Genomic DNA, 23,947 nt, shown 5'->3' with positions numbered 1-23,947 from the left:
CTTTAACAGGCCTCTCTGCCTAGCTGCATGACCTTGGGCAAGTCACTTTCCTTGTCTGAGATGTTTGTTGGGAGCAGCCTTGGGACAGGACCTATAGCTACTTCCTGGGCCAGCGGCTCCCGCCCAGCTTCCACACACGCACGCACCAAGGCAGAAGGGAGCGGAGGGCAGGCACGCGAGCCATGGCCACACTTTATTGCTCAAGACGCACACAAACACAGAGGAGCAGAAAAGGGGGAAACGGTGCCACACACAGCCCAGGCAAGGCAGGGGCGGCCCGGCCACCCAGGCTGCTGGAAGAGACGTTCCTGGCAAGGCAGGGCTCCTGCTGGACAGCACGCCCCCTGGGAGACAGGATCCAGGCCCCAGGACCACACAGCTGCAGACTTGCTGGGAACCTGGAACAGGTGACCCACCCACCAACCCGCCTGTGGCCAAGGGCCTTCCACCTCTGCATCCAGCCATGCAGCCACCATTTCCCCACAGGGCACAGGGGCAGCCTTCCTTGATCCACAGCCAACCCTTCTCCTGCAGTCTCTGGGTGCCAGTGTGGCCCCTCTGGCAGGGGCAGCAGCAGGCAGACCAGGCAGAAGGGGACCCGGGGGCCCACTGCCTGGGTGAGAACGATTAGAGGGCAGGCAGAGCCCTTGCTCCTCATGGGAGGTAGACAGGTATCACTCACTGCAGATGTGGGACAGAGGTGTGCACGCACACACATATATATACACACACATATAGCCCTTTGAACCCAGCACTGGCCTGAGGAAGGTGGCCCCGGAGGAACCCTGAAGGCACATGTCCACCAGGCTATAATGCCCCTGCCATTCTGGGGCTCAGCTGGCCAGACTCCCGGGGTGGGGTGCTGCTGACCCAAGAGCCCACCAGCAAGTCCCCAGAGCAGTACTGGGCAGGGCCCAAAGAACCCCACCCCCCGCCCACCAGCCTGCCACTCCTGGCCTCAGAAGCAGATGGGCCTGGAAGGTGTTCCTGGGAAACCCCTGGCACAGCCGTGGGGCTTCTGTCCACTTAGCAAGACCCAGTCCCTGTGCTCCAGAAGCTCAGAGCAGCCCAGCCCAGCGTCGGGCGCAGAGAGAATTTCTTCTACACCCGCCTGCTTCTGCCAAGCCCCACCGAAGCTTAGCCAGGTCCCACCTGTCCGACGGCCAGCCTCACAGTCAGAGAGGCTGGCAGAGGGAAGATGGGGATGGGCTTCCTGGGCACCAGCTCTCGGCATCCTCCCTGTGCAGGTCTGCTTCCTGATGGCCTGGCATCCGGGGCAGTGGGGACAGCTCCATGTGGGGAAGTGACTGTGGCCTCTGCCCAGTTCTTCAAAGGCAGAAGCTCCCTGAGGGCAGGGTTTGGCCAGGCTGGCAAGAGCACCTGGGCAGGGCTGAGGTCAGACCCACTAACCCACCAACAGGGCTGGGCTGCAGTTGACATGACCGGGCCACACCAGGGAGACTGTGGGCACCCTCGAGAGTGCCAGGGAGAGCCTGCTCTCCCCACTTCCTTAGCACCAAGGCCAGCGGGGGTTGAGGGGAATGGGCAGAACCCAGGGGCCCCAGCTGGCCCAGAGGGGAGGGGCAGCCGAGGAGTCTTGAGGTGGCCTGTCCGAGGTTCCAGGAACTGACAGGGGACACCCCCCACCCAGCTGTCCAGTCACTGCCAAGCCTGCAACTCCAGGTACAGGGGTGTACCTGTGGAGCCCTGTGAGCTTTTCCAGAAGGCGGAGTGGCAATGGGCGCTGCACCCTAGGCGGTGGCGGGAGGTTGTGGGCAGCGGCAGGCTGTCCCGGGCCCTGGGGCTCCACCTGCTGAAAAAGCTGGGGGAGGTCCCTCTGCTCAGTGCCCGGTGGCAGGGTCCTACTTGACACACTTCCCCTCAAGCCAGGACCAGCGTCTCCCGGGGAGGCTGCTCCCAGGTCGCAGCAGGTCACCAGCGGCCCTGTCTGTGGTGTGAGCTCTGTGGACCCACCCAGCAGAGGAGCAGAGTTGGGTGCTGTCCACACACAGCTGCTACAGGCTCTGCTCAGCTCTGCCTCAAGTCCAGCGGTCCAGACCCTCACACCAGCAGCCAGGGGCTCCCGATGTAAGCCAGTTTGGAGTCTGGAGAAAGCAGCAGAGGACTGCAGGTGTGGCGGCATGTGCAGAAACCCCTCTCCAGGCTGTGCCTCGGCACGGACCGTTCAGGCCTCACGTGGACCCACACAGAGCCAGAGGAGGTGCAGGGAGGGAGGGGCGCCTAGCCCTTCACAGCTCCCCCTCCAGGGTCTCCGCGAGCTTCTCCTCATCCACCTGCTGCCTCTGCTGCTGGATCCTGGCGTAGGAGATCGCGTCGCCCCTGGGGATAGAGAGGCAGCGTCACGTGGAGCACCGGCCCCACACCCACGGCCCTCCTGTCCTGTGACCCAAGTATGACCTGCAGGCATTCTGATTTCCCCAGAGACATCTGCTGGGATGACAAAGGCCTATCTTGTCACCTCTTTGAGAGTGGCCCAGGCTGCCTGGGATTCTGGGCTGAGAAGGAACCAGACTCAGTCTGGGCTCTGCAGGAGAGAGGGTGGCAACGGAATGCAACGCCCAGTGCAGACCCGGGAGGGGAAGGAGCTCCCACGAGCCCTACGTTTGCTATCCCCACTGCAGGCCATGACAGGGCGAGACTGGGCCACGCAGAAGTGTTGTGAATCCTGTCTTCACCCACTAGAGCTGAACGCTGGAGGCACCAATGAGTCACTGACGCCTCTGCCTCAGTCTCCACTGGCTTAAAGGGGCCACTCTCAGACCCTTCTCACTGAGAGACTTCAGGGGGTGGGAAAGGAAAGCCGAGCCCAGGGGCTGGGCCTGGCAGACGCACTTTTTGCCCAGAGCGGAGAGTCCGTACAGCACCCCTGTGGCAAAGGCGATGGCGTTGCCCAGCAGCGTGGTCAGGGTCAGGCTGATAACAATGGGAACGACCGCCATCCTGGGGGAAAGCAGAGGTCAAAGGGGCACTCCTACCCCATGGCCCCACATCCTTCCGGGCTTCCAGACTCGGCCCCGCCCCCTTCCTAGACACCCAGGGCACAGGAAGGATCCCCCGAAATCAGCTGGGGCACAGCTTCAGAAAGCACTTGAACAGCCCTGAACTTGTCTGTAAAACTGTTCGATTCTGGGAACAGAACCCAAAGCTTTCATCAGACTGAAAAGGTCTGTGATCCCAGAAAGGGCTAAACAGTCACGAGATGGTCCAGCGCCCTCGCTGTGAGAAACACTGTCCAGAGAGAGCCGTGACAGAGGATCTGGCTTCCCACCCAGGCCCTGCGAGCTTCGTGGGCAAGTCACTCAGTCTCCACCGTGGAGAGGGGATCAAACCTTGTCTGAGGTCAGGCATGTTAACTACACAATGCTGAACACCACAGGCACTAAATAAATGCTCTGAGTTACAGCGTAACGCTAGGCACATCTCCACAAGTGAGGTCCCCAGAATTCTACCGCAGGGAACACAGGGTCTCATCATCAGAGGGCTGCAGGCTGCAGGGCCTGCGGGGTCTGCGGAGTCCGCCAGAGTCTGTTGCAGTTTGGTGCCACCTGGTGGCAGGGTCCACTCGGGCCTAAGCATCCCCGGGGCTGATTCTCCATCCTGGCTGGAATTCCCAGACCAGCAGCAATCCCTGGGCTAACTGGGCCAGGAGAATACCTGCAGCCTGAAGGCCAACACTCTGTCCTGTCGCCTCCCAAGAGGAGGCTGCCTGTGTGGGCGGATGAGACTCACAGCCAATTGCATTCTACCTGAACTCCATTCTTAGAGACATGTGGTTGTGAGATTTTTCTGTCATTAAAAAATTTCAATGAAATAATAGAAATTCAAAGACACAGAAAGACCATGGCAGGGATTCTTCTGACAAAAGCAAAATTAAAGGCAAACAAGAGGCTGCAAAAATAGGTGCAGGAAATACAAGCGAGGACCGTGAAATCTTTACTGCGGAAAATGCGCTGAACTTGCTACGTAAAAACAGGTTAAAAAGTCAACTCGAAAATTTCAAGTAAGACAATGCGATGAGAGCACATGGGAAAATATTTTTCCTCTTAAATAACAAACAGATAAATACAAATGTGAAGCGGTGTGCAGCCCCAGGCATGGAGCAGGGGCGCGGGAGGGACTCAAGTGACCTCTTCGGAAAGCAATGTAGCCACACGTCTTAAAATACTTTTAATGATCAGACTGTTTGGCCCAATAATTCCACGCCTGAAAACAGATCTTAAGGAAATCATCGTAAACACAGAAAAAGTCTTAGCAGATAGATGTTTATCGCAGTTCAGTTTACACCAGTTAAGAAACTAAGAAAACCATGACACATCCAGCTGAACGAATCTTCCTATATTAAAAGTAATGTTATAAAGTCTGTGGTGATGTGAAAAATGCTTATATCATTACACTAAGTGAAAAAAGCAGGATACAAACTTATTCATAATAGTGGTAACTGTGTTAAAAGCAGGCTTTTAAAAAACGCCCGCAGACAGGAAGCACACACATCAGAAGATTAGGAGGCAGCCGGCTTCAAGTAACACTGTTCTGTTTTCCAAATTATAGTTAATGAATTTATAGTATAGCCAGCATTTTTAAAGTACAGTTTTTTGAAACCCAAAGGACATGATACTGCGGAAGATGAGGACTTTGTGATCCTGTGTTCTTCGTGATTTAGATAGAGCAGAAGATGGCTCCAGAGCTAAGCACCGGGCTTGTGCTCTTACCATCAAAACTACTGGGCCTCTCTAAAGGGAAAGCAAGCTTGTGTCTGCACCTCTTTCGAAAGATAACCTAGACAGTAATAAATACTGCTGCCGCCAGCCTCCTCTCCACCAGGGGCATTATTCTAGGAACTTCCATGTATTAAACTTATCCTGAAATTAGTTCCATCTTATGACTAATTTATGGCAGGGATTCTTCTGACAAAAGCAAAATTAAAGGCAAACAAGAGGCTGCCTCCTGTGTGTGGGACTCAGAGGAGACGTATTACAGATTGATTTCATTGTTAGAAATGGGAAAAACTTCAACAAGCACATTTAGAGGGCAACGACATTTTCTGTTCTACAAGCTGCTTCTCGCCTTTCACGTCAGGACACCCAGATCAACCCACTCTTCGGAAACACATCCTACAGACCTCCTATCATCTGGTTAACAGCACCCAGTGGATGGACCAAAGTTCCAGACGCTTCCCTCTTTCTCAGCTGCATGGAATGCCACCACACACGCTCATAAACCTCTGAACCTTCCAGTGACTGCAGCACAGCGACAGCTGAGTTCCCAGCGCAGAACCACTGGGGCAGGTTTGGCAGCTATCAGCAATCACTGCACAAAAGCCATCCCAGTTTACGCTTCTACAGAGAGGAGACGCATACACTGCCCACCCTCACCTGACCTTTGGGTCACATTTTGTCAGTGGGGTTTTGGGGAACTGTGTCACGGGACCCTGCCCAGCAGCCCCTCACCCGCAGTAGAAGACAGCCTTCTGCCAGGAACGCAGCCGGTCCACCTTCTCCGCCACCATGTTTGCAAACTCGATGAACTGGCAGCAGAAGGGCGCCTCGCACAGCAACAAGATGAAGGCATTCATGCTGCAGGGAGCAGGGCAGGAGAAAAGCAGCGACTGACAATCCCGGGGGACGGGGGCACACAGTGCCAGTGCCACATGAATGCCACCTCCCTCGCCCTCCTGCCCCCATCCCTCCTCCTCTGGGAAGGCGCCTGGCTGCTCCAGGGCACCTGCCTGTACCCCGCAAAGAGCCTCTGCTGAAGACTCCAGCACTCCCCAGCTGCTCCTGCACACCCATCTCCCCAGCTGAACTCAACACTCCTAGAGGGAAGCCCCCAGGCTTCTGCTTCCCTTTATCCTCCTGTGTGTGGGACGGAGGAGAGAGGACGCCACATCATGGCACTGCTGTAAGGCTGAGGCAGGGTGCCCACAGCTGGAGCACCTGGCAGCTCTGTCTGCTGTTAAGTCATATCACCACGGCCACCAGCATCCATCAGTGGCATCAGCACCAGGAAGGCTGCCCCACCAGGGAGGCAGAGAGCTGGAGCCAGGCAGTCTCAAAACAGTCACAAAGGGCTGCCCACACACCTAATGCCACCAGGCCCAGGCCCAGGGACACCCAGGGGAAGCCCACACTGGGAGGAAGAACTTTAACAAGTCCTTGCATCCGGCCCCGTGTTTGGGGTGGGAACAGCTAAGCCACTGGTGACAGAGAGTGTCTGCCTCAGTCTTGGTATTCTCAATGTGTAGGTAACAGTCAGTTACCAGACACTGAGCCAGGCCCTTCTGTCTGTCCCCAAGCCTGGGAGGAAAGTGCCATCATTATGCCTGTGTAACAGAAATGCAGCTCAGGACACCCCAGAGCCACCCCAAGCCCAGGGCAGAGACTCTCTTCACAACTCTTCACCACTGCAGCCGGCCCCAAGCCTCCCACACACCAGACCTCCAAGCATCGACTCACTCTGCGCTGGGCCAGCCCTTCCACTGCAAACTCGGCCAGGCTCCGACGCCACCCTGAGGCTGGGCCCAGCGCCTCTCCTCTGTCCATCCCCATTGCTATCCACCATTCGCAAACACAGGCATTGGTGACCCCACCACAGCAAGCCCCCAAGGCTCTCCACTGGCCATAGGTCACTGAGGATGGGACCTGAATCTCGCCCATCTCTATGCCCCTCAAGAACAAGCCCCACGAGGACACTCATAAATTCTTGGCACACAGCCACTTCTCATGTGCCCCAAGCTGCACAGACCTGCCCTCAGCGCACCTTCCCTTCCGATGGGATGGCGCCGCCTGGCAGGAGGCGGTCATGGAACGCACGTGAGGGTATTCTGACCGCAGGTGCCAATGACCACTCTGACCTACCTCTCCCACGCATCTTTGGCACAGCCCTGAGCTAGAGCGCCCTCTCCCAGTGGACCCTCCAATCTAGTCCTCAGCCAGCCCCAACAAACGGCCTTCCCCACCCCCATCCTGGGAGCTCCCAGAGGGCGAGGGCCCCAGCATAGTGGATTTGGCATCTGCAGTCTCAGTGGATGCTCCAGAAATGTCTGGAGCACTGGATGGCCTCAGCCTTGCACTGGATGAAGGCCGGGGTGGGCATTCCCCAAACCCTGACCTCTCACTGGGAAACCGAACACGGTGGGGGTAGGAAGCAGGAGAAGACCCATGCTGTGGCCAGAAACCCACTCGCCCTGAGGCGCTCGGGCAGGAGCTAGTAACCATGGCAACCTCAAGGACGCCAGCTCCCGCAGCCCCTGCCTCTCCTCCGCCCCGGGGGGCGCCCCGCAGACCCCCGACCAGCGGGACCCCCGGGGCAGGACAGCCATGCGCTACTCACATCATCCACACGCCGGCCGCGATGTTCAGAGGGTGGATGGTGATGCAGTTGAAGAGGCCAGAGATCGCACAAGCTTCAAACAAGAGACACGGCAGAAGTCAGTGGGAGGCAGGCAGAGCCCGCTGCCGCGGTGGCCTGGGGAGACGACTGGAAAGCACCAGAGTCCCTGCGGATGCACAGCGCACAGTTCTCACGGCACCCAGAGCCTGCCCTGTATCATGAGACAGGTGGGGAGACGCAGAGTGGTGCCGTGGCTCGCCCCAGGCCCCGGAGCAAGGTCGCAGCAAGGTGACAAGCGGATCTCACAGCTGGCTGGCTCTGGGCGCTGGGAAGGCTATGAGAGCATCTCACCCTCTCTCCACTCCAGGGCTCAGAGGAACTGGCCCTTTGACCCCAGCTGCATCAGTACGCACCTCAAAGGGAAGTTAGGATTAAAGAAGGATTAAAGACAGAATGTCCCTTAAGGATTCAGGCCAGTGCTCCCCCGAGACTCAGCCTTCAGTAAGGGTCACTTGTCACCATTCACAGGGCCAGCCACACAAGAAGTCCTCTGACTCAGAAAATATGGCTTGGATTTTGGCTGGGACAAGGGGTGCCTCTCTCAGAACAGAGATGGAAACCAGGTAAGACCGAGCGGCAGTTCCGGCTCCGACTTCCTCGCCAGCCCCGCGCCGCTGCACGCTATCTTCATCTTCCCAGGCCCGCTTTCCCTCTTGCACGTGAGCAAGTCCCACAGCCCAGGGAACCCACCACTGAAATGCCACGAGGCCAGGAGGGGAAGGGGGCATCTTCCTGCACCCCAGAACGTGGCTTCTCTGATGCCCAGATGTGCAGCATTGAACCCCGCCTCCCAGCTGCACCTCACCAGCCAGGTGTCTTGCAGCCAACTCCCCTTCTAGCCACAGCCTGCAGCTCAGCTTCACCAGGAACTCCAGGAGCTGGCTGCTGGGCAGGGAGCAAGCCCAGGCCATTGCTGGGACGGGGGCCTTGGAGGCGGCAATTAGCAACCAGCTCATTAAACTTGCAGAAGCTCCTCTGCACCTGATCCCTCCACCCGGGTCTGGAATTCTGCCGTTTTCCATTCTCCCAGGTAACCTTATGCGGACAGCAGGCAAGGACGCCAGATCAAGTGAGCCGGGCTGCAGTGCTGTGTAGGCCCCCCGGGGTCTCCTTCTAAAACAAAGGAGTCAAGCGCCGCACTGATCCTAGGCACAGCCTTCGACATCTGCCTCACACAGCAAGGTGTTCCAGAAGCACAGGTGCACAGGGGCCTGGCTGCCCCAGCAGAGTGCCTGAAGGGCGACGCAGCCTCCTGTCTCTCCGCTGTGCCTGGCCTCACCTGACAGCTGGCTGCAGTCAGCATTTGGCCTCCAGCTCCAACCCTACCCTAGCTGTGCCACCCACAGCCAGCCTTGGGAGAGGACCAGGCCTCAACCCAGACCAGCAGGCTCCAGCCAGGAATCCTTTAGCAATAAACAGCTGGAGGATGTCCACTCAGGGGCCTCAATGCTGATATCTTCCATGTGAGGGGGCGGTCACCATGCAATCCTGTCCCCTCCCAAGGTATCACCTCCAGGTGCTCTTAGGACCCAGGGGAGACCCTCTCCAGCTCCTCTCTCTGAGCCTCCCACCCTGGGGGAGGACAGCCTTACCCCAAGGACCAGCCAGGCATACAACCCTTGTCTGAATTCCCGCTACATCTCTCAAACATCCTGCATTTTTGCCTTCTCCCCTGTAATACAGCATTTGATATTCACATAACCATGCCCCCCAAAATCTACAGATGCGACTGACAGTTGAGGGCAATGCCACAGGTTTCTCCCGAAGCCTCATGTGTAGGCCCAACGGAGCCCCAGGAACTCCTGGCGCAGGCACAGTTACCTCACTTTGAGAGGCCCAGAAGCGAGGAAGACTCCAGGGCTAATCTGGGAGTCGGCAGGGCCACTGACCAAGAAGGAAGGAGGTGGTGGCCTACAGGCTGTAGTCAGGACCTTTCCTTTCTCACCACTGACCATGTCACCCCCTCTGCACTGCCCACACTAATCTGCGGGGAAAACAGCTAACCAGTCATGAGAGGACCGGATCCAACGCCTAACTTCAAGCCCACGAGTCTCTCCTACAAAGTCAAAAGCATGCTTGCTCTGAACAGCAGTGACAAACTCAGGGTCTTTTTGTGATATGGGGTAGGGCCCGCCGTACAGTATCCAGCTGCCTCTGGATAGGGCATCTAGTGAGGGCAGCACACTCCTAGCCCCGCACCCTCCTGCCTCAACCTCCCTCCACCCACCTGGAAAGGCTGTGGAACCCAAGGTGACCCTGAAAAGGTGGTCCTTCTGGCAAGAGAGCTGATGGGGTCTGCCCTGCCCAGGCCCAGATCGCCCTCTGTGCCAGGCAGGCCCCGTTTAAACCCTGCAGATGTCCTCGACAGACATTCTCTAAGACCTTGCCCAGTCCAGTAATTCACAAGGTTGAGGGCAGACAGGAAAGGAAAGCGTATCATTCAGACAGACTTGTATTTTCCTGAAAGGCCAGCTGTATGGCCTCCATTCACTCCTGGAGCACACCTGCCTCCCTCTTTGTCCTTTCCTGGCTGCACTAAGAGCCTGGCTTCCCTGGGAGCCTGAGGTCAGGGTCTGTGTCTGGAATAGAGAAGGGGAGGAGGCCAGTGACAGGCTAGCTAAGGCAGCAGCAATGGGGGAGAGAGCTGACAGCGGACAGAGGACCCAGGGAGAGTCCCGGCCCTCAGCTCACTGCCCCACCGTCCCCTGGGGCCACCTGTGTTCTGACACCACCTGACCCTCAGCAAACTCCCGCCCAGTGGCTTCCAACCACAAATCTAGCCAGCCATGCACCAGCCCGACTTATAAACAATCCTCGCCCACAGGTTAGCAACGTGGCTGCCGTCACCTACGCCCAAGACAACAGTTGACCCTTACTACGGGCCAGGTGGGCATGCGCCCCGTAAGCATCACTGAAAAGTCAAATGAAAGTCCCTGGAGGGTGAGGGGAGGGGCTCAGTCACGTGCCCCAGGACGGCGGCCACCCCACTCCCCCCGCCCTGGCGTTTCTGATCCCTCCCGGAATGTTCCTAGAAGCACCAGCCCAGCCTGTGGTACCGAAGTGCCCAGGCCCGAGTCGGTAGCCATAGGAACCCCAGGACGCCGGCTCCCGGCGACCCCGCCACTCCTCCGCCCCGGGAGACGCCCGGCACACCCCCGACCCCAGCGGGTCCTTCCCGTGGGGTCGCGCGGGGCGGGGCAGGGCGCGCATGCGCGGCGGGGCCGGCCCCTTTCCCGAGCGGGTACTCACAGACGGCCCCCAGCACCCCCGACAGGCGACACAGCCAGCGGTACCACCACGTCATGCCCTCTTCCTGTGCGGGCGGCGCGGAGCTGGCAGACGCCGCGGCCACCCCGCCCGGGCCGCTCATGGTACGGCCGTCCGGCGCAGCTCACAGCCCTCACAAAGGGAACGGTAGCCGGCCGCGTCCGAGCCGGCGCGCTGCCTTGTGGGAGAGACAGCATATTAGCATAGGGGGCGGGGCTTTGCAAGCTGCTGCGGGGCGCGCCCGAGGGGAGGCGGGTGCTCATTAGCATAGGGGGCGGGCCCCGCAAGCTGTGACGTAGCCCTGGCTCGTTAGCGTACGGGGCGGGGCTTGCAGGCAGCGGAGAGGTGTGCCCGAGGGGGCGGGCATATTAGCATAAGGGCGGGGGCCAGCAGGCTGCGGCCTTGGAGTCCCGAAGGAGGGGGGCGTCATTAGCATAGGGGGCGAGGTTCGCCCGAGTGGGCGGACTCGTATTAGCATAGTAGGCGGGGTTTGGTGGCACGCGGACACCTTGGTGGTCAAAGCCTCGCACCGGGACACACGGGTGGGGCTTCACAGGGAGCTGGCAAGTACGCCAGCCTCGTAGCGCAATCCTGATAGGCTTTTCTCCCTGGATAGGAAGAAGACAACTAGAGGTGTCCAGGGGCTTGCTCAGGTCAGATAGAGCCAACCGCTGCCAGCGAATCCCTGCCTTGCAGTGGGATGGGTTTTCAAGCCAGGTCTGGACAGCTTGCTTATAAGAAAAAAACGCCGGTCAGGCTGCATGTTTTATTTATTGGTACTGGAGGAAATGGGGGCTGCCTTTCCAAAGTCCCCACCTCCAACCCCCTAGCCTTTTGGACATTGGAGAGGACTCTCAAGTAGATCTCTAAGATTGGAGAAAGTTAGAATTGGAAAGCACTGAGACAAGAGGTCAACCCTCCAGGGCTGGCCAGACACGTAACAGATGTTCAACGACCGTCAGGTTCCTTCCTTTCCCTTCCAGGACTGAGGGTCCTGCTCTGGCACCCAGGATTGGAGGGTCCAGTACTGGCCCCGCAGGCTGGCCTTTGCCTTCAGGAAGCCCTCGCTGAACTCCATCTCAGCCTGGCTGCTCTCTGACTCCCAGTAGAGCACCTGCTGCCCACGGAATGTTGTGGTCCTCAAGCTGTGGATGTCTCGGATCTGAGGGAAAAGGGGCAGCCCAGAAGGACCAGTCACAAGTGATAATTAGCATTCACGGAAGCCTTAATGTGCAAGGGCTTGTACATTCAGGATCACATTTAATGCTCACAAAGCCCTACTAGGAGGACACTATGACTCTACCCAGGAAACCAAGGTTCAGGGAAGTTACACCACTTCCCCAAGGACATGCAGTCGGGGTGCCAGAGCAGAGGCCAGGCTGCTTCCTCTGGGAAAGCTGATACCCTGCAGAACAGTTCTCCCAGGACACACGAAACCCTGGGAAGGGTGCGGGGTGCTCTTCTGTCCAAGTTACATCAGCCTGTAAAATTATGCTTCAGTCCTGGGTTAGCTGTCGGTCTACATCAGGAAAGGTCTTTACTATTTCTTTCTTTTTTTTTTTTTTTTTTTGAGACGGAGTCTCACTCTGTCCCCCAGGCTGGAGTGCAATGGCCCTATCTGGGCTCACTGCAACCTCCGCCTCCCAGGTTCAAGTGATTCTCATGCCTCAGCCTTCCAAGTATCTGGGATTACAGGCACATGCCACCACCTCCCTGCTACTTTTTGTATTTTTAGTAGAGATGGGATTTCATCACGTTGGCCAGCCTGGTCTCGAACTCCTGACCTCAAGTGATCTGCCCTCCTCGGCCTCCCAAAGTGCTGGGATTATAGATGTGAACCACTATTTTACTATTACAGGTAGCTCAAAACACATTTCTTGGTGAATATGTGGAGGAAGCTCTCTTCTCCCATTCTTTCACTAATGATTTTGAGGGTTTTAGTCTGACATAAACTGAAAGGGGACCCCTAGCCCTGTGTCCCCTAGGGAAAGCTGTCCAGAATCACAGGACAAGTCCCCATGCGGGGGGGGGGGTGTCTCACCGAGATGTAGCTGTCATTGGCTCCCTCAGTCCCAGTGCCCATGTCAGTGGCCAGGGCATGGATGGCAATCCGTGCGTGCGGAGCCACATTTATGAAGAGCCGGCAGCCCCCTGCATTCCTTGTGGCTGGACTCAGTGAGGGGCTCACGATTTCACCCCAAGGCCCAAAGAGCTGCATGTCACATTCTGCAGGGGAAGCAGGTGGGACATAAGGACATAGAAACCCAGACTGACCACTGGTGCCAGAGGCCAGGACAACTCACAGCCAGGGAGCAGTGCAGGGCAGCATGGCACTGTGGTCAATATAGGGGTTCCCAGGCAAACCCAGCTGAGCCCAGTGACCTTAGACAAAGGCTAAATGTTCTGGGCTCCCGTTCCCTCCTCTGTAACTGAAGAAAACAACAGCATGCACTGAGCAGGGCGGTCTTTAGGACTCAGTGACGTCACACGTGCAGGAGTGTTTAACACTGAACCTGGCACCAAGGATAGGCTCCACCCATGTCGGCCACTGCTGCTCCTCAGAGCGCACTGAAGCCCCCACCTGCCTATACCTGCACCTCTTTCAAGGCAGGTGGCTGTGTGGGCTGGGCTGGGCCGGGAAGTGAGAAGCAGTGTGAACAGTGACAGTGTGCTCGTGGCCTTTCAGCAGGGCCCAGCAGCGCCTGTACACTGAGGCACATGCACAGCTCTCTGCCCGGGCAGGTCCTGGGGCAGGGAGGCGGCACACTAGGTCTCTGCAGAGGCTAAGCCCTGTTGCCGCTAAGCCCCTGACACCTGGAGAACCAAGGAACCTCTGGAACTGGCTAGGAAAGCCAACCTGGGCCAGCTCAGGCTGTTGGAAGACGGCAAGCCCCCCAGGGCACCTGAGAGGGCTATCAGAGGGTATCGAGGGAGCCATGGGCAAGGCAGGGGGCCCTGAGGTGCCATCCTCTGCCCGAGGTGTGCTTGTGTATGCTCACACCAGTGCCCCGGAACAGCGCTGAGGGACAGTGGCTCCCACAAAAACCCTAAAGGGCCTTGAAAGGCTGGCGGGCTGCAGGCGGGGTGGGCGCGTATGGGGCAAGCGGACCAAGGGACCAACTGAGGACGTGGACCATGTCCTACATCCGTCCCTCTTGCTGCAAGGTCCCAAAGAGGAGGGATGTAGCACTCATCCTGTGACTCTCCCTGGCATGTGCAGACTGACACTGGCCAACCCCAGGTCCTTCCATCTCAGTTGGCTCCCTCCATATCTTTCCACTGCCCCACTGGCACTGGCCCCGTCCCCAGCAGCACCCACTCAGCCTCCCTGCCAGGACCACAGCACCCAGAGGAGGTGGAGAAGGCCTGGCTATACCTCTGTAGAAGGTTTCCGGGGCAGGCTGGCTCCCGTACCACAGCAGCACGCCGCCTCCCGGATGCCTGCAGCGCTGCCTCACCACCAGCGTGTTGGTCTTAGAGCCGAACGTCACGCCCAACAGCTTCCTGCACATCTTCCTCCAGGTGAGCCGGCCCCAAAGCAGCAACATCTCCCCTAGGAAGCAGCAGGGCGGTGAGGGTCCAGCACTCCCACGCCTGGCCAGCAGAGGAGTGGCCCCAGGGCAGACTGAGCTGAGTTCAAGTCCTGCCCCCCCCACCGCTGGCCATGTGACTCTAAGTAACTGGGCACGTTACTTAATCTCTCCCAGCCTCAGTTTCCTTGTCTGTAAAACGCAGATCATCATGCCCCAGTCATGAGATGGGAACTAAGGCGGGAATGCACGTGGGGCCTCTGCCAGCATAGTGCTGGCTCCTGGCAGGGCCCGTCACTGGCAGCATTGCCTGCGTGGCCCTAGACATACCCGCGCTGCAGTTGAGAGAGCTCTCAAGGACGCGGAGGGTCACCACCTCCCTGAGGGGCCGCCCAATGGCCACTGCACAGTCTGCCTGCCCTGGGCCTCGCATGTCAATGGTTCCTGTTGGCTCAAGGAGCTGCCTGCCACAGGCACCTGGAAAGGGAGCAGGAGGCGGTAAGCAGCGCTTCCGGGATTCCCAGCAGGGCACGCTCCGGGACTTCCAAGCTGAGGAAGGAGACCAGGAGGTAGGGGTGGACCGTGTCCTCCACAGCCCAGCTGGAAGCCTTCTCAGGACAGGGACAGGGGCTGCCTGGGTCAGAGTGTCACCTTCAAGGCACAGAGCTGCTTCCAGACGCTCCGGCAAGAGGCGCACATGCAGAGCAGCCCGGAGGCCAGGGGGCTCACAAGTTACTTCCCCTTGATAGTAGTGAAAGGGAGGTTCTGTGCCTGTAATCCCAGCACTTTGGGAGGCCGAGGCGGGCGGATCATGAGGTCAGGAGTTCGAGAGCAGCCTGACCCACATGGTGAAATCCCGTCTCTACTAAAAATACAAAAATTAGCTGGGTGTGGTGATGCACACCTGTAATCCCAGCTACTCAGGAGGCTGAGGCAGGAGAATCGATTGAACCCAGGAGGCAGAGGTTGCAGTGAGCCAAGATCACACCACTGCACTCCAACCTGGGGGATAGAGGGAGACTTCGTCTCCAAAAAAAATTTTTTTAAAAAGGTGGGGAGGTCCTGCTTTGCCAGAGAGGAAGAGGGCCAGGCCTGATCCTGGGCGCCAAGCACGCATCCCAAGGACCAAGTACTTGTGCCAGTCCCTCCCAGAGGGAAGGGCTGCCCACCCGTCCCGCAGCAGCCGCCCGACAGGAAGGAGGACAGGACATAACTGGACTGCGCTGGGCTTTCCTGGCGCCCGGGCAGGAGCCGCCAAGGCTGGGGAGCCGGGGAGAAAGGCAGGGCCTGGGCCTGGGACCACTCCAGGGAAGCACCAGCAGGGGTGGCTGTGGTCTGTCCTGGAGCAGTGGCTTCTTCGTGGGGCGCCAGACTGGGCGTCCCCTGTCCCGCACAGGGCCCAGCCCAGCAGCCACGCACGGTCACCGGCTTGGGCAAGTGCTGACAGAGGTCTGTGGGCACAGGCGCCTGGGCCTGGGGTCCCAGGCAAGTGTCACGCCGGCGCTGGATGCCGTCCCCACAGGAAACAGAGCACTGCCGGGAGAGGGGAGGAGGAGTCACGGCTGACCCTGCCAGAAGGTGACAAGGACAGTGGTAACCTCAGGCCAGCAGTGATCCAGCATAATCTTTGTACAAGCTAGAAGGCGAGTAAGTGTCTCCATTTTGCAGATGAGAAAACAGGCTCAGAGAGGGCGCCTGGTGTGGCTCACGTAGGTGGGAGGAGCCAGAAGGGAAGCCTGGGCTGCTGTCACCCTCATGGCCTCTCTGTCTCTCAAGCCTTAGAGCAAACAGGCCTGCGGGGCTGTGGGCTCATCTCTCTCTGCTGTGCCCCGTGTCCCCTCCACACCATGAGCGAGCCCCTCTAGGGGGGAGCCCAAGCCCCATTTACCCTTGTCTTTCCTGCCCTGCCGGGAGCATGGCACAGCTGGCATTCCCTCATCCGTGTGGAGCTGAGTGGCCTGCGTTTCATCTTCCAGCATCCCCAAACCCCAGGGCCTCTTAAGCCCAGCTCCCACAGGTCTCTGGGCCTCTGTCTCTCTGCCTCTAGGTACCTCTCCCCAGCAGGCCCCAGCTCTCTTCTTCCTTTCAGGAGACACACGAGCCAATGCCCCCCTAGGCTCCCCCCAACATGAGGAGCCACAGCTGATGCCCGCCCCAGCCCCACAGGGAGTCCGAGCGCCGGCTGTGCTCACCTCCGTCCAGGCTTCGACATGCCAGCGGTAGGTACAATCAGCACTGAGACAGGGGACACTGGCCTGGGGCCGCACCAGAGCCGCACAGGCCGCCTCGTCCACCTCCACGTCCTGGGCTCGGTCGAGCTGCACACAGGCCACTGAGCGTCTAGCAGTGCCGAGGCCACAGCTGGCTGAGCATGGGCCAAGGGACATGACTTTCCACCTGCAGTAAGAGAAGACTCCAGAGAGAGGCTGGGCCTCCCCAGAGACGGTACTGCCCCACGAGGGCCCCTCTCCACCCTCAGGTCCTTGGACACTTGCCTAGACAGCTTCCGTGGTCAGGGAAGATGGGAAGCACAGCCACTGAGCCCCTCCTGTCTGGGGCCAGGGCTCGGGGCCACGGGACAGCTACTGAAAGGCCGGGCACAGTGTCTCACACCTGTAATCCCAGCACTTTGGGAGACCAAGGCGGGTGGATCACCTGAGGTCAGAAGTTGAAGACCAGCCTGGCCAACATGGAGAAACCCCATCTCTACTAAAAATACAAAAATTAGCCGGCCGTGGTGGCACGTGCCTGTAATCCCAGCTACTCAGAAGGCTGAGGCAGGAGAATCGCTTGAACCCGGGAGGCGGAGGTTGCAGTGAGCTGAGGTCGTGCCATTGCACTCCAGCCTGGGTGACAAGAGTCTCAAAAAAGAAAGAGGCCTCTTTCTCCCTAATCACATATCCCCCTCTAGTTCTTTATCACAGAACACCTGTCAGCACCCCAGGGGCTGCCAAGTAACAGTGACAGGAAGTGAGCCCCTGGGTAATGCGAGGCAGATGTCAACACCCCACGTTCTGCAAGGGAAGGCCGAGGACCTTCACACTGACCGAGTTGACTGGTAATCATTGAATAAAGAATTATGGCCCGTATTCTTCAGAGCCCGGACGTGCACCCCGGCAGCCTGCACAGGAGCTGGGGTCTTCATTGTGGTCCTGCGCCCCCCCATGCCCTGCAGCGCTGCCTCTTGGGCACGTGCCTTCCGTGGCCTGGCGCTGTTCTACATGACACTGGGAGGTGGCAGTGAACCAGACCAGACCCCGCCTCCTCTCGGAGCACGGATCATTCTCCACTTGGGCACCACTGGCATGAGGGCTGAATGCTGTGTTGCCCTCAGAGCTGTCATGTGCATGACAGGAATTTTATATTTTATTTTAAGGGGTTTTTTTTTTGAGGCACAGTCTCGCCCTGTCACCCAGGGTGAGGAGGGCAGTGGTACAATCACAGATCACTGCAGCCTCGACCTCCAGGGTTCAAGCCATCCTCTCACCTCAGCCTCCCAAGTAGCTGGGACTACAGGCGTGTGCCATCATGCCCAGCTAATTTTTGTATTTTTTGTAGAGACAGGGTTTCGCCATGTTGGCCAGGCTGGTCTCGAGCTCCTGACCTCAGGTGATCCACCCGCCTTGGCCTCCCATAGTGCTGGGATTACAGGCGTGAGCCACTGCGCCCAGCCCCATGTTGTAGAGACAGGGTTTCACTATGTTGCCCAGGCTGGTCTAGAACTCCTGGGCTCAAGCAATCCTCTCACCTCGGCCCCCCAGAGTGCCGAGCAGAGAGTCACAGGAGGGATGAGTGTGTTGTTCGGGACCGGTGCTCAGGGAGGGCTCTGGGTCACTCTGGAGTTGTGGTGTCTGAGCTGAGTCTCGGGGAGGGATATCCAGGGCCTCGGGGCATCCACAAAAGACTTCGGGCAGCGGGAGCCAGCACAGAAGCCCTAAGTCAGGAGGATCCCTAGAATGTTCTAGGATAGTAAGGCCAGGGTGGCTACGGCACCGTCAAAAGGATAGCCAGAGATCATGTGGTACGCGCCTGAATCCCAGCTATGTGGGAGGCTGAAGCAGAGGATCACTTGAGGCCAGGAGTTCAAGTCCAGACTGGGCAACATAGTGAGACCCCATCTCTAAAAAAAAGTGAAGGGTGGCTCAGTGGCCCAAGAGGCTGTCTGTAGAGAACAGAGCTACCTGGCAGGCTGTGCTAGGTGTGGGAGGTGACGTTTAAACAACATGCAGGCAGGCTGCAGTGTGAAAGCCCTGTAATTCCCACAGAATCCCCAGATCATCTCTCAATGTGATGTGGAAAAATAAATGCGGCGCACAGCCGAGGGACTTCAGCACAGGCAGAGAAATCAGGACACAGTAGCGACATGGATGTTAAACGGTTACAAAGCTACAACATTTAAAACAATTCTTTTGGGCAAGGAAATAGCTAGAAAAAAACCCACAGAAAGCAGAACCTGGCAGATCACTTAAGGTCAGGAGTTCAAGACCAGCCTGGCCAACACAGTGAAATCCTGTCTCTACTTAAAATACAAAATAATCCCAGCTACTCAGGATGCTGAGGCATGAAAATTGCTTGAACCCAAGAGGCAGAAGTTGCAGTGAGCTGAGATCGCACCACTGCACTCCAACCTGGGCAACAGACAAACCCTCCATCTCAAAAAAAAAAGAAAGAAAGAAAAGAAAAAGAAAAAAATCCGGTAGAAAGCCTAGACATAGATTCTGATGCACAACGTGAGCGAGGAGCCACCTGGGGAATCAGGGCTGGTTCAACAGAGTTCAGTTTAGAAAAAAGAATCCCTTGGTCCCTACTTTGTAACATACTCCAAATAAATCACAGATTAGTACAGGATTTACATTTAAGTAAAATCTTTTTTTGTTTTTTTGAGACAGGGTCTCACTCTCACTTAGGCTGGAGTGCAGTGGTGGTGCCATCTCTGCTGACTGCAGCCTTGACCTCCTAAGGCTCAGGTGATTCTCCTGCCTCAGCCTCCCAGGTAGCCGGGAGTACTGGCATGCGCCACCATGCTCAGTTAATTTTTGTATTTATAGTAGAGCCGAGGTTTTGCCATGTTGCCCAGGCTGGTCTTGAACTCCTGGGCTCAAATGACCCACCCATCTCAGCCTCGTAAAGCGTACAGGAAATCTTGCCTGTAACTGGATTTTATTTAAAACTAGAGACTGGCCCAGTGCAATGGTTCACGCCTGTAATCCTAGCACTTTGGGAGGCTGAGGTAGGCAGATCTCCTGAGGTCAGGAGTTCAAGACCAGCGTAACCAATACGGTGAAACCCTGCCTCTACTAAAAATACAAAAATTAGCTGGGTATGGTGGTGGGTGCCTGTATTCCCAGCTACTCAGGAAGCTGAGACAGAAGAATTGTTTGAACCTGGGAAGCGGAGGTTGCAGTGAGCCGAGACCACACCACTGTACTCCAGCCTGGGCGACAGAGCAAAACTCCATCTCTAAATAAATAAAAGTAAGGGGACAGAAGAGTAAAGGAAGGAAACATGGCAGCAGGGTGCTGTCTATGAAACCTGAGTGCTGGAACGTGTATGTCTGTTACATTCTTTTCTGGATAGTTTTGTGTGGTATAGAAAAGAATGTATTAAAAATGCAAACCTACAAAAAGCAGCCATTAAAGAACTGTGAATGAGGTGGGTGAATGTTCACCCTTGACCACTGGGCTCTGGACCCCACAGACTAGAGCACGAAGCTGTCCCGTGTCCCCGTGTGGCTGTGTGTGTCCCTGCGGGGACCTCCATCCCTCCCGTCTTCCACAGCGGAGAGCCGGTGCTCACAGCCTCAGGTTCTGCTCAAATGCGGCCTCGTCTGTCCCCTAGGCCTCCCTGCACCACACCCTGCCCGCATGGTGCTCAAACTTCACCTCACACCTAGCACAGCACACCAGGGAGCCCTATTCCCACAGACTGGCTCTTGGGCCACTGGGCCACCTTGGTCTTGTTTTTGTGTTTTTGAGACGGAATGTCACTCTGTCACCCAGGCAAGAGTGAGGTGGCACGATCTCAACTCACTGCAACCTCTGCCTCCAGAGTTCAAGCAATTTACCTGCCTCAGCCTCCCGAGTGGCTGGGAATACAGGTGCCCAGCACGACGCCCGGTTAATTTTTGTATTTTTAGTAGAGATGGGGTTTCGCCATGTTGGCCAGGCTGGCCTCGAGCTCCTGACCTCAGGTGATCTGCCTGCCTCAGCCTTCCACAGTGCTGGGATTACAGGCATGAGCCACCGCACCCAGCCCCATCTTGTTTTTTCAAAGATGAGGTCTCACTATGCTTCGCAGCTTGGACTTGCACTCCTGGACTCAAGTGGTTCTCCTGATTCAGCTTTCCAAGTAGCTGGGATTACCACAGCGCCCAGCCTGCCATCTGCACACACCAGGAGCTGCCCTTCCCGTCACCGGCTGACTCACCTAGGTGGGCAGGGCTCCAGGCTGCAGGCCTCCTGGGGTTCTGGGCGAGGCAGCCCCTGGCACTGGGTGTCCAACAGGATCTCCTCATCATTGTCCTCCCCACGGGCCCGGGCACAATACAGGATCCTCTGCACGACGCCTCCCCCACAGCTCACGCTGCAGGCAGCCAGCTTGTACCGCCATCTGGAGCAAACTGGAGTCAGGGACGCCAAACAGCCCCAGGGCCTGTGAACCCAGGGGAGCCAGGTCTCCCCACCATTTCCCCAGACCAGGAAGAGACAGGAAGCTGGGAAGGGCCTGGAGAGGGTCTCTTTCTGGAGGCTCCCTTGTGTCCTCACTAAGAGGCTTGGCAGAGTGGACAGAACATTTGGACAAACCCATTTTACAGAAGGGAAAGGTGAGGGCAAAGCACAGGTGTTGTATCCCAGGGACAGTGGGGGTAGCATCCGGGCACCCAAGGGCTCTGCATGTCTGTCTTGAACAGTGATCCCAGCACCAGCGCCCCAGAGCCCACCCCGCCAGCCCTCCCCACCTCCCTGCCGCTGCATTTGGCTGCATCGCACTGAACCCCATCCATCAAACTGTATTCCCCCCGTCCTATTATTATCTGTCCCTCTTTCCCCTTGCATTTGCTCCAGGAGGTCAGGGACATCTGTCTGCCTTGTTCTCTGCTGCCTTGTCCCCTAGCTCCAGGACAGCCCCGAGGCCTATGTGCTCCATAAAGAGCAGGCGATGAAGAAATGCACCAGCAACACATGCGCCCGCAGCGTCCCATGCGATGCACTTTACATGCGTTGCTTCTAGCATGCATTTACACTCACTGCATTTAGCATGTACTTTACATGCATTTAATCCCTTCATTAAACCCCCCCAGTCTTCTGGGGGCACAGTATGTCCTGCTCCCACTGGTGAGGACATTGAGGGTCAAAAGATTGGGCCTGGAGATGAGGGAAGAGCCAGGATGCAGACCTAGAACCTCCCATGTCCTTGGGAAGGGGCCCACCTGGCGGGGCAGGGCTCTGGGCTGCAGACTTCAAGGGGGCTGGGCCGGGGCTCTGGCCCACACTTGGAGTGAGGCAGGGGGATGGGGCGGCCACGGTCCAGCCTCACACAGCGCACAGCCAGTGGCACCCGCCCCCCTCCGCAGGTCACTGGGCACGGAGCCAAGGCTCGGGTCTCCCACCTGCAGGGAAAAGGCCAGCACTCTGTAGGAGGCCACACCCTAAGGCCAGACGTCCGCCACACAGTCTTGCTCCCCTCACTCACCGAGCAGGGCACGGGACAGCCTGGCAGACCTCCCGTCGGCTCCCAGGCTTGCTTGCCAGGCCACACAGCTCCTCCTGGGCAGGCGCCCTGAGGGCAGAGTCCATGCACAGGAAACGCAGCTCCATCAGGCCTGCGTGGATGAAGCAGAGACCCGGAGCCCCAGGAGTCAGGCTCAGCAAGGACCACAACCTGGCCCACTGGGCGGCTCTAGCACATGAGGCCTGCCTGGGTTTCAGTCCCAGCTCTGCCACTTACCAGCTGTGTGACCTCAGACGACTGACTTCACCCCTCTGAATCTTACATTAAAAAAAAAAAAGATAATGGCATCTACCTTGCAGAGTCATTTATATTTATAAAAGGGGAGATAGAAAAGTGCCTGGCACATAGTCGATACTTGACAAATGGCAGCGATTATTGTTCATTGAGAGGCATTATAAGAATTGCAATATGGGCCAGGCGCGGTGGCTCACACCTGTAATCTCAGCACTTTGGGAGGCCGAGGCGGGTGGATCACAAGGTCAGGAGTTCAAGACCAGCCCGACCAATATGGTGAAACCCCATCTCTACTAAAAATTTGAAAATTAGCAGGGCATGGTGGCATGTGCCTCTAATCCCAGCTACTCAGGAGGCTGAGGCAGGAGAATCACTTGAACCCAGGAGGTGGAGGTTGCAGTGAGCCGAGATCGCACCACTGTACTCCAGCCTGAGCGACAGAGTGAGACTCTGTCTCAAAAAAAAAAAAAAAAAAAGAATTGCAGTGGGAAAATCTCTTGTTGTGTCTATCACAATGATGTAATTAGGCCCAGTTTTCTCAAGTCTCTCCTTTAGGAATATCCTCAAAAGAAATAGGCCAGGCTCTGTGGCTCATTCCTGTAACTCCAGCACTTTGGGAGGCCAAGGAGGGCAGATCACCTGAGGTCAGGAGTTCAAGACCAGCCTGGCCAACATAGTGAAACCCCATCTCTACTAAATATATATATGTGTGTGTGTGTGTGTGTGTGTGTGTGTGTGTGTGTGTATACACAAAAAATTAGCCAGGTGTGGTGGCACACACCTGGAGTCCTAGCTGCTTGGGAGGCTGAGGCACAAGAATTGTTTGAACCTGGGAGGTGGAGGTTGCAGTGAGCCAAGATCGCCCCACTGCACTCAGCCTGAGTGACAGAGTGAGACTCTGTCTCAAAAAAAAAAAAAAAAAACAGAGAGAGAGAGAAAACTCTCTTGGTTGGGCAAAGTGGCTCATGCCTGTAATCCCAGCAATTTGGGAGGCTGAGGCAGGAGGATCGCTTGAGCTCAGGAGACCAGGCTGGGCAACATAGGGAGTCCTCATCTCTGCCAAAAATAAAAAAAATGAGCAGGATGTAGTAGCAACTCAGGAGGCTGAGGTGGGAGGATAGCTTCAGCCCAGGAGGTGAAGGTTGTAGTGAGCCAAGGTTGCACCACTGCATTCCGATCTGGGTGACAGAGCAAGACCCCGTCTCAAAAAAGAAAAGAAAAGAAATCTCTTTTTGGTCTCGGTTTTATTTATTTATTATTTATTTGTTTTGAGACGGAGTCTCACTCTGTTGCCCAGGCTGGAATGCAGTGGCATGATCTTGGCTCACTGCAACCTCCACCTCCTGCGTTCAAGTGATTCTCCTGCCTCAGCCTCCCAAGTAGCTGAGATTACTGGAGCATGCCACCACAACCAGTTATGTTTGTATTTTTAATAGAGACGGGGTTTCGCCATCTTGGCCAGGCTGGTCTTGAACTCCTGACCTTGTAATCCAACCACCTCGGCCCCTCAAAGTTCTAGGATTACAGGTGTGAGCCACTGCGCCCAGCCTGGTCTCAGTTTTAAATAGGCTGAATTTTACTGAGCAAGTGGTTAGGGTTTTAGTTTAAGATCATGGTGTATCTTCTCAAGCCCATTAGGATGGCCACTATAAAAACCACGGAAATAGGCCAGGTGTGGTGGCTCAGCCTGTAATCCCAGCACTTTGAGAGGCCAAGGCGGGCAGTTCACCTGAAGTCAGGAATTTGAGATCAGCCTGGCCAACATGGTGAAACCC

General features: G+C 57.1%; 2 protein-coding genes across 4 annotated transcripts in view; both read right to left on the bottom strand.

The window, feature by feature from the left end:
- Positions 1–159: 159 nt before the first annotated feature.
- Positions 160–10,780, bottom strand: CACFD1 (calcium channel flower domain containing 1). The gene is made up of 5 exons (XM_064371758.1): positions 10,660–10,780; positions 7,351–7,423; positions 5,469–5,594; positions 2,854–2,961; positions 160–2,340 (listed from the first exon to the last, which is right to left on the bottom strand). Exons 1-5 carry the CDS (start codon positions 10,778–10,780, stop codon positions 2,250–2,252), a joined length of 519 nt encoding a protein of 172 aa, XP_064227828.1. The 3' UTR covers positions 160–2,249.
- Positions 10,781–11,429: 649 nt separating this feature from the next.
- The window catches only part of ADAMTS13 (ADAM metallopeptidase with thrombospondin type 1 motif 13), a 37,103-nt gene continuing 24,585 nt past the window's right edge, over positions 11,430–23,947 (bottom strand). For 2 of the 3 annotated variants that reach the window (XM_064371772.1, XM_064371773.1), the window contains exons 22-29: positions 21,900–22,029; positions 20,634–20,816; positions 16,400–16,604; positions 15,581–15,740; positions 14,538–14,684; positions 14,054–14,230; positions 12,719–12,903; positions 11,438–11,839 (exon numbers count right to left, since the gene is read on the bottom strand). In XM_064371772.1, the coding sequence (XP_064227842.1) occupies positions 11,636–11,839; positions 12,719–12,903; positions 14,054–14,230; positions 14,538–14,684; positions 15,581–15,740; positions 16,400–16,604; positions 20,634–20,816; positions 21,900–22,029 (1,391 nt within the window). In that variant the 3' untranslated portion in view covers positions 11,438–11,635. Of the gene's footprint in view, positions 11,840–12,718; positions 12,904–14,053; positions 14,231–14,537; positions 14,685–15,421; positions 15,741–16,399; positions 16,605–20,633; positions 20,817–21,899; positions 22,030–23,947 lie in introns of all 3 variants that reach the window. The other variant, XM_064371771.1, reaches the window with a different exon arrangement.

The sequence above is a fragment of the Aotus nancymaae genome, unplaced genomic scaffold (assembly GCF_030222135.1).
Source record: "Aotus nancymaae isolate 86718 unplaced genomic scaffold, 86718_ANA_hifiasm-v0.15.2.pri h1tg000158l, whole genome shotgun sequence".
NCBI classification, from domain to species: domain Eukaryota; kingdom Metazoa; phylum Chordata; class Mammalia; order Primates; family Aotidae; genus Aotus; species Aotus nancymaae.
This window is presented reverse-complemented; position numbering and strand designations above follow the sequence as displayed.

Excerpts from the sequence above, each read along its gene's own strand:
- CACFD1 (XM_064371758.1), bottom strand. The coding sequence starts at position 10,780 with ATGAGCGGCCCGGGCGGGGTGGCCGCGGCGTCTGCCAGCTCCGCGCCG. Across the intron at positions 7,424-10,659 it reads GGGGGTGCTGGGGGCCGTCT|CTTGTGCGATCTCTGGCCTC; the intron begins GTGAGTACCCGC and ends TCTTGTTTGAAG. Across the intron at positions 5,595-7,350 it reads GCGGCCGGCGTGTGGATGAT|CATGAATGCCTTCATCTTGT; the intron begins GTGAGTAGCGCA and ends TGCTCCCTGCAG.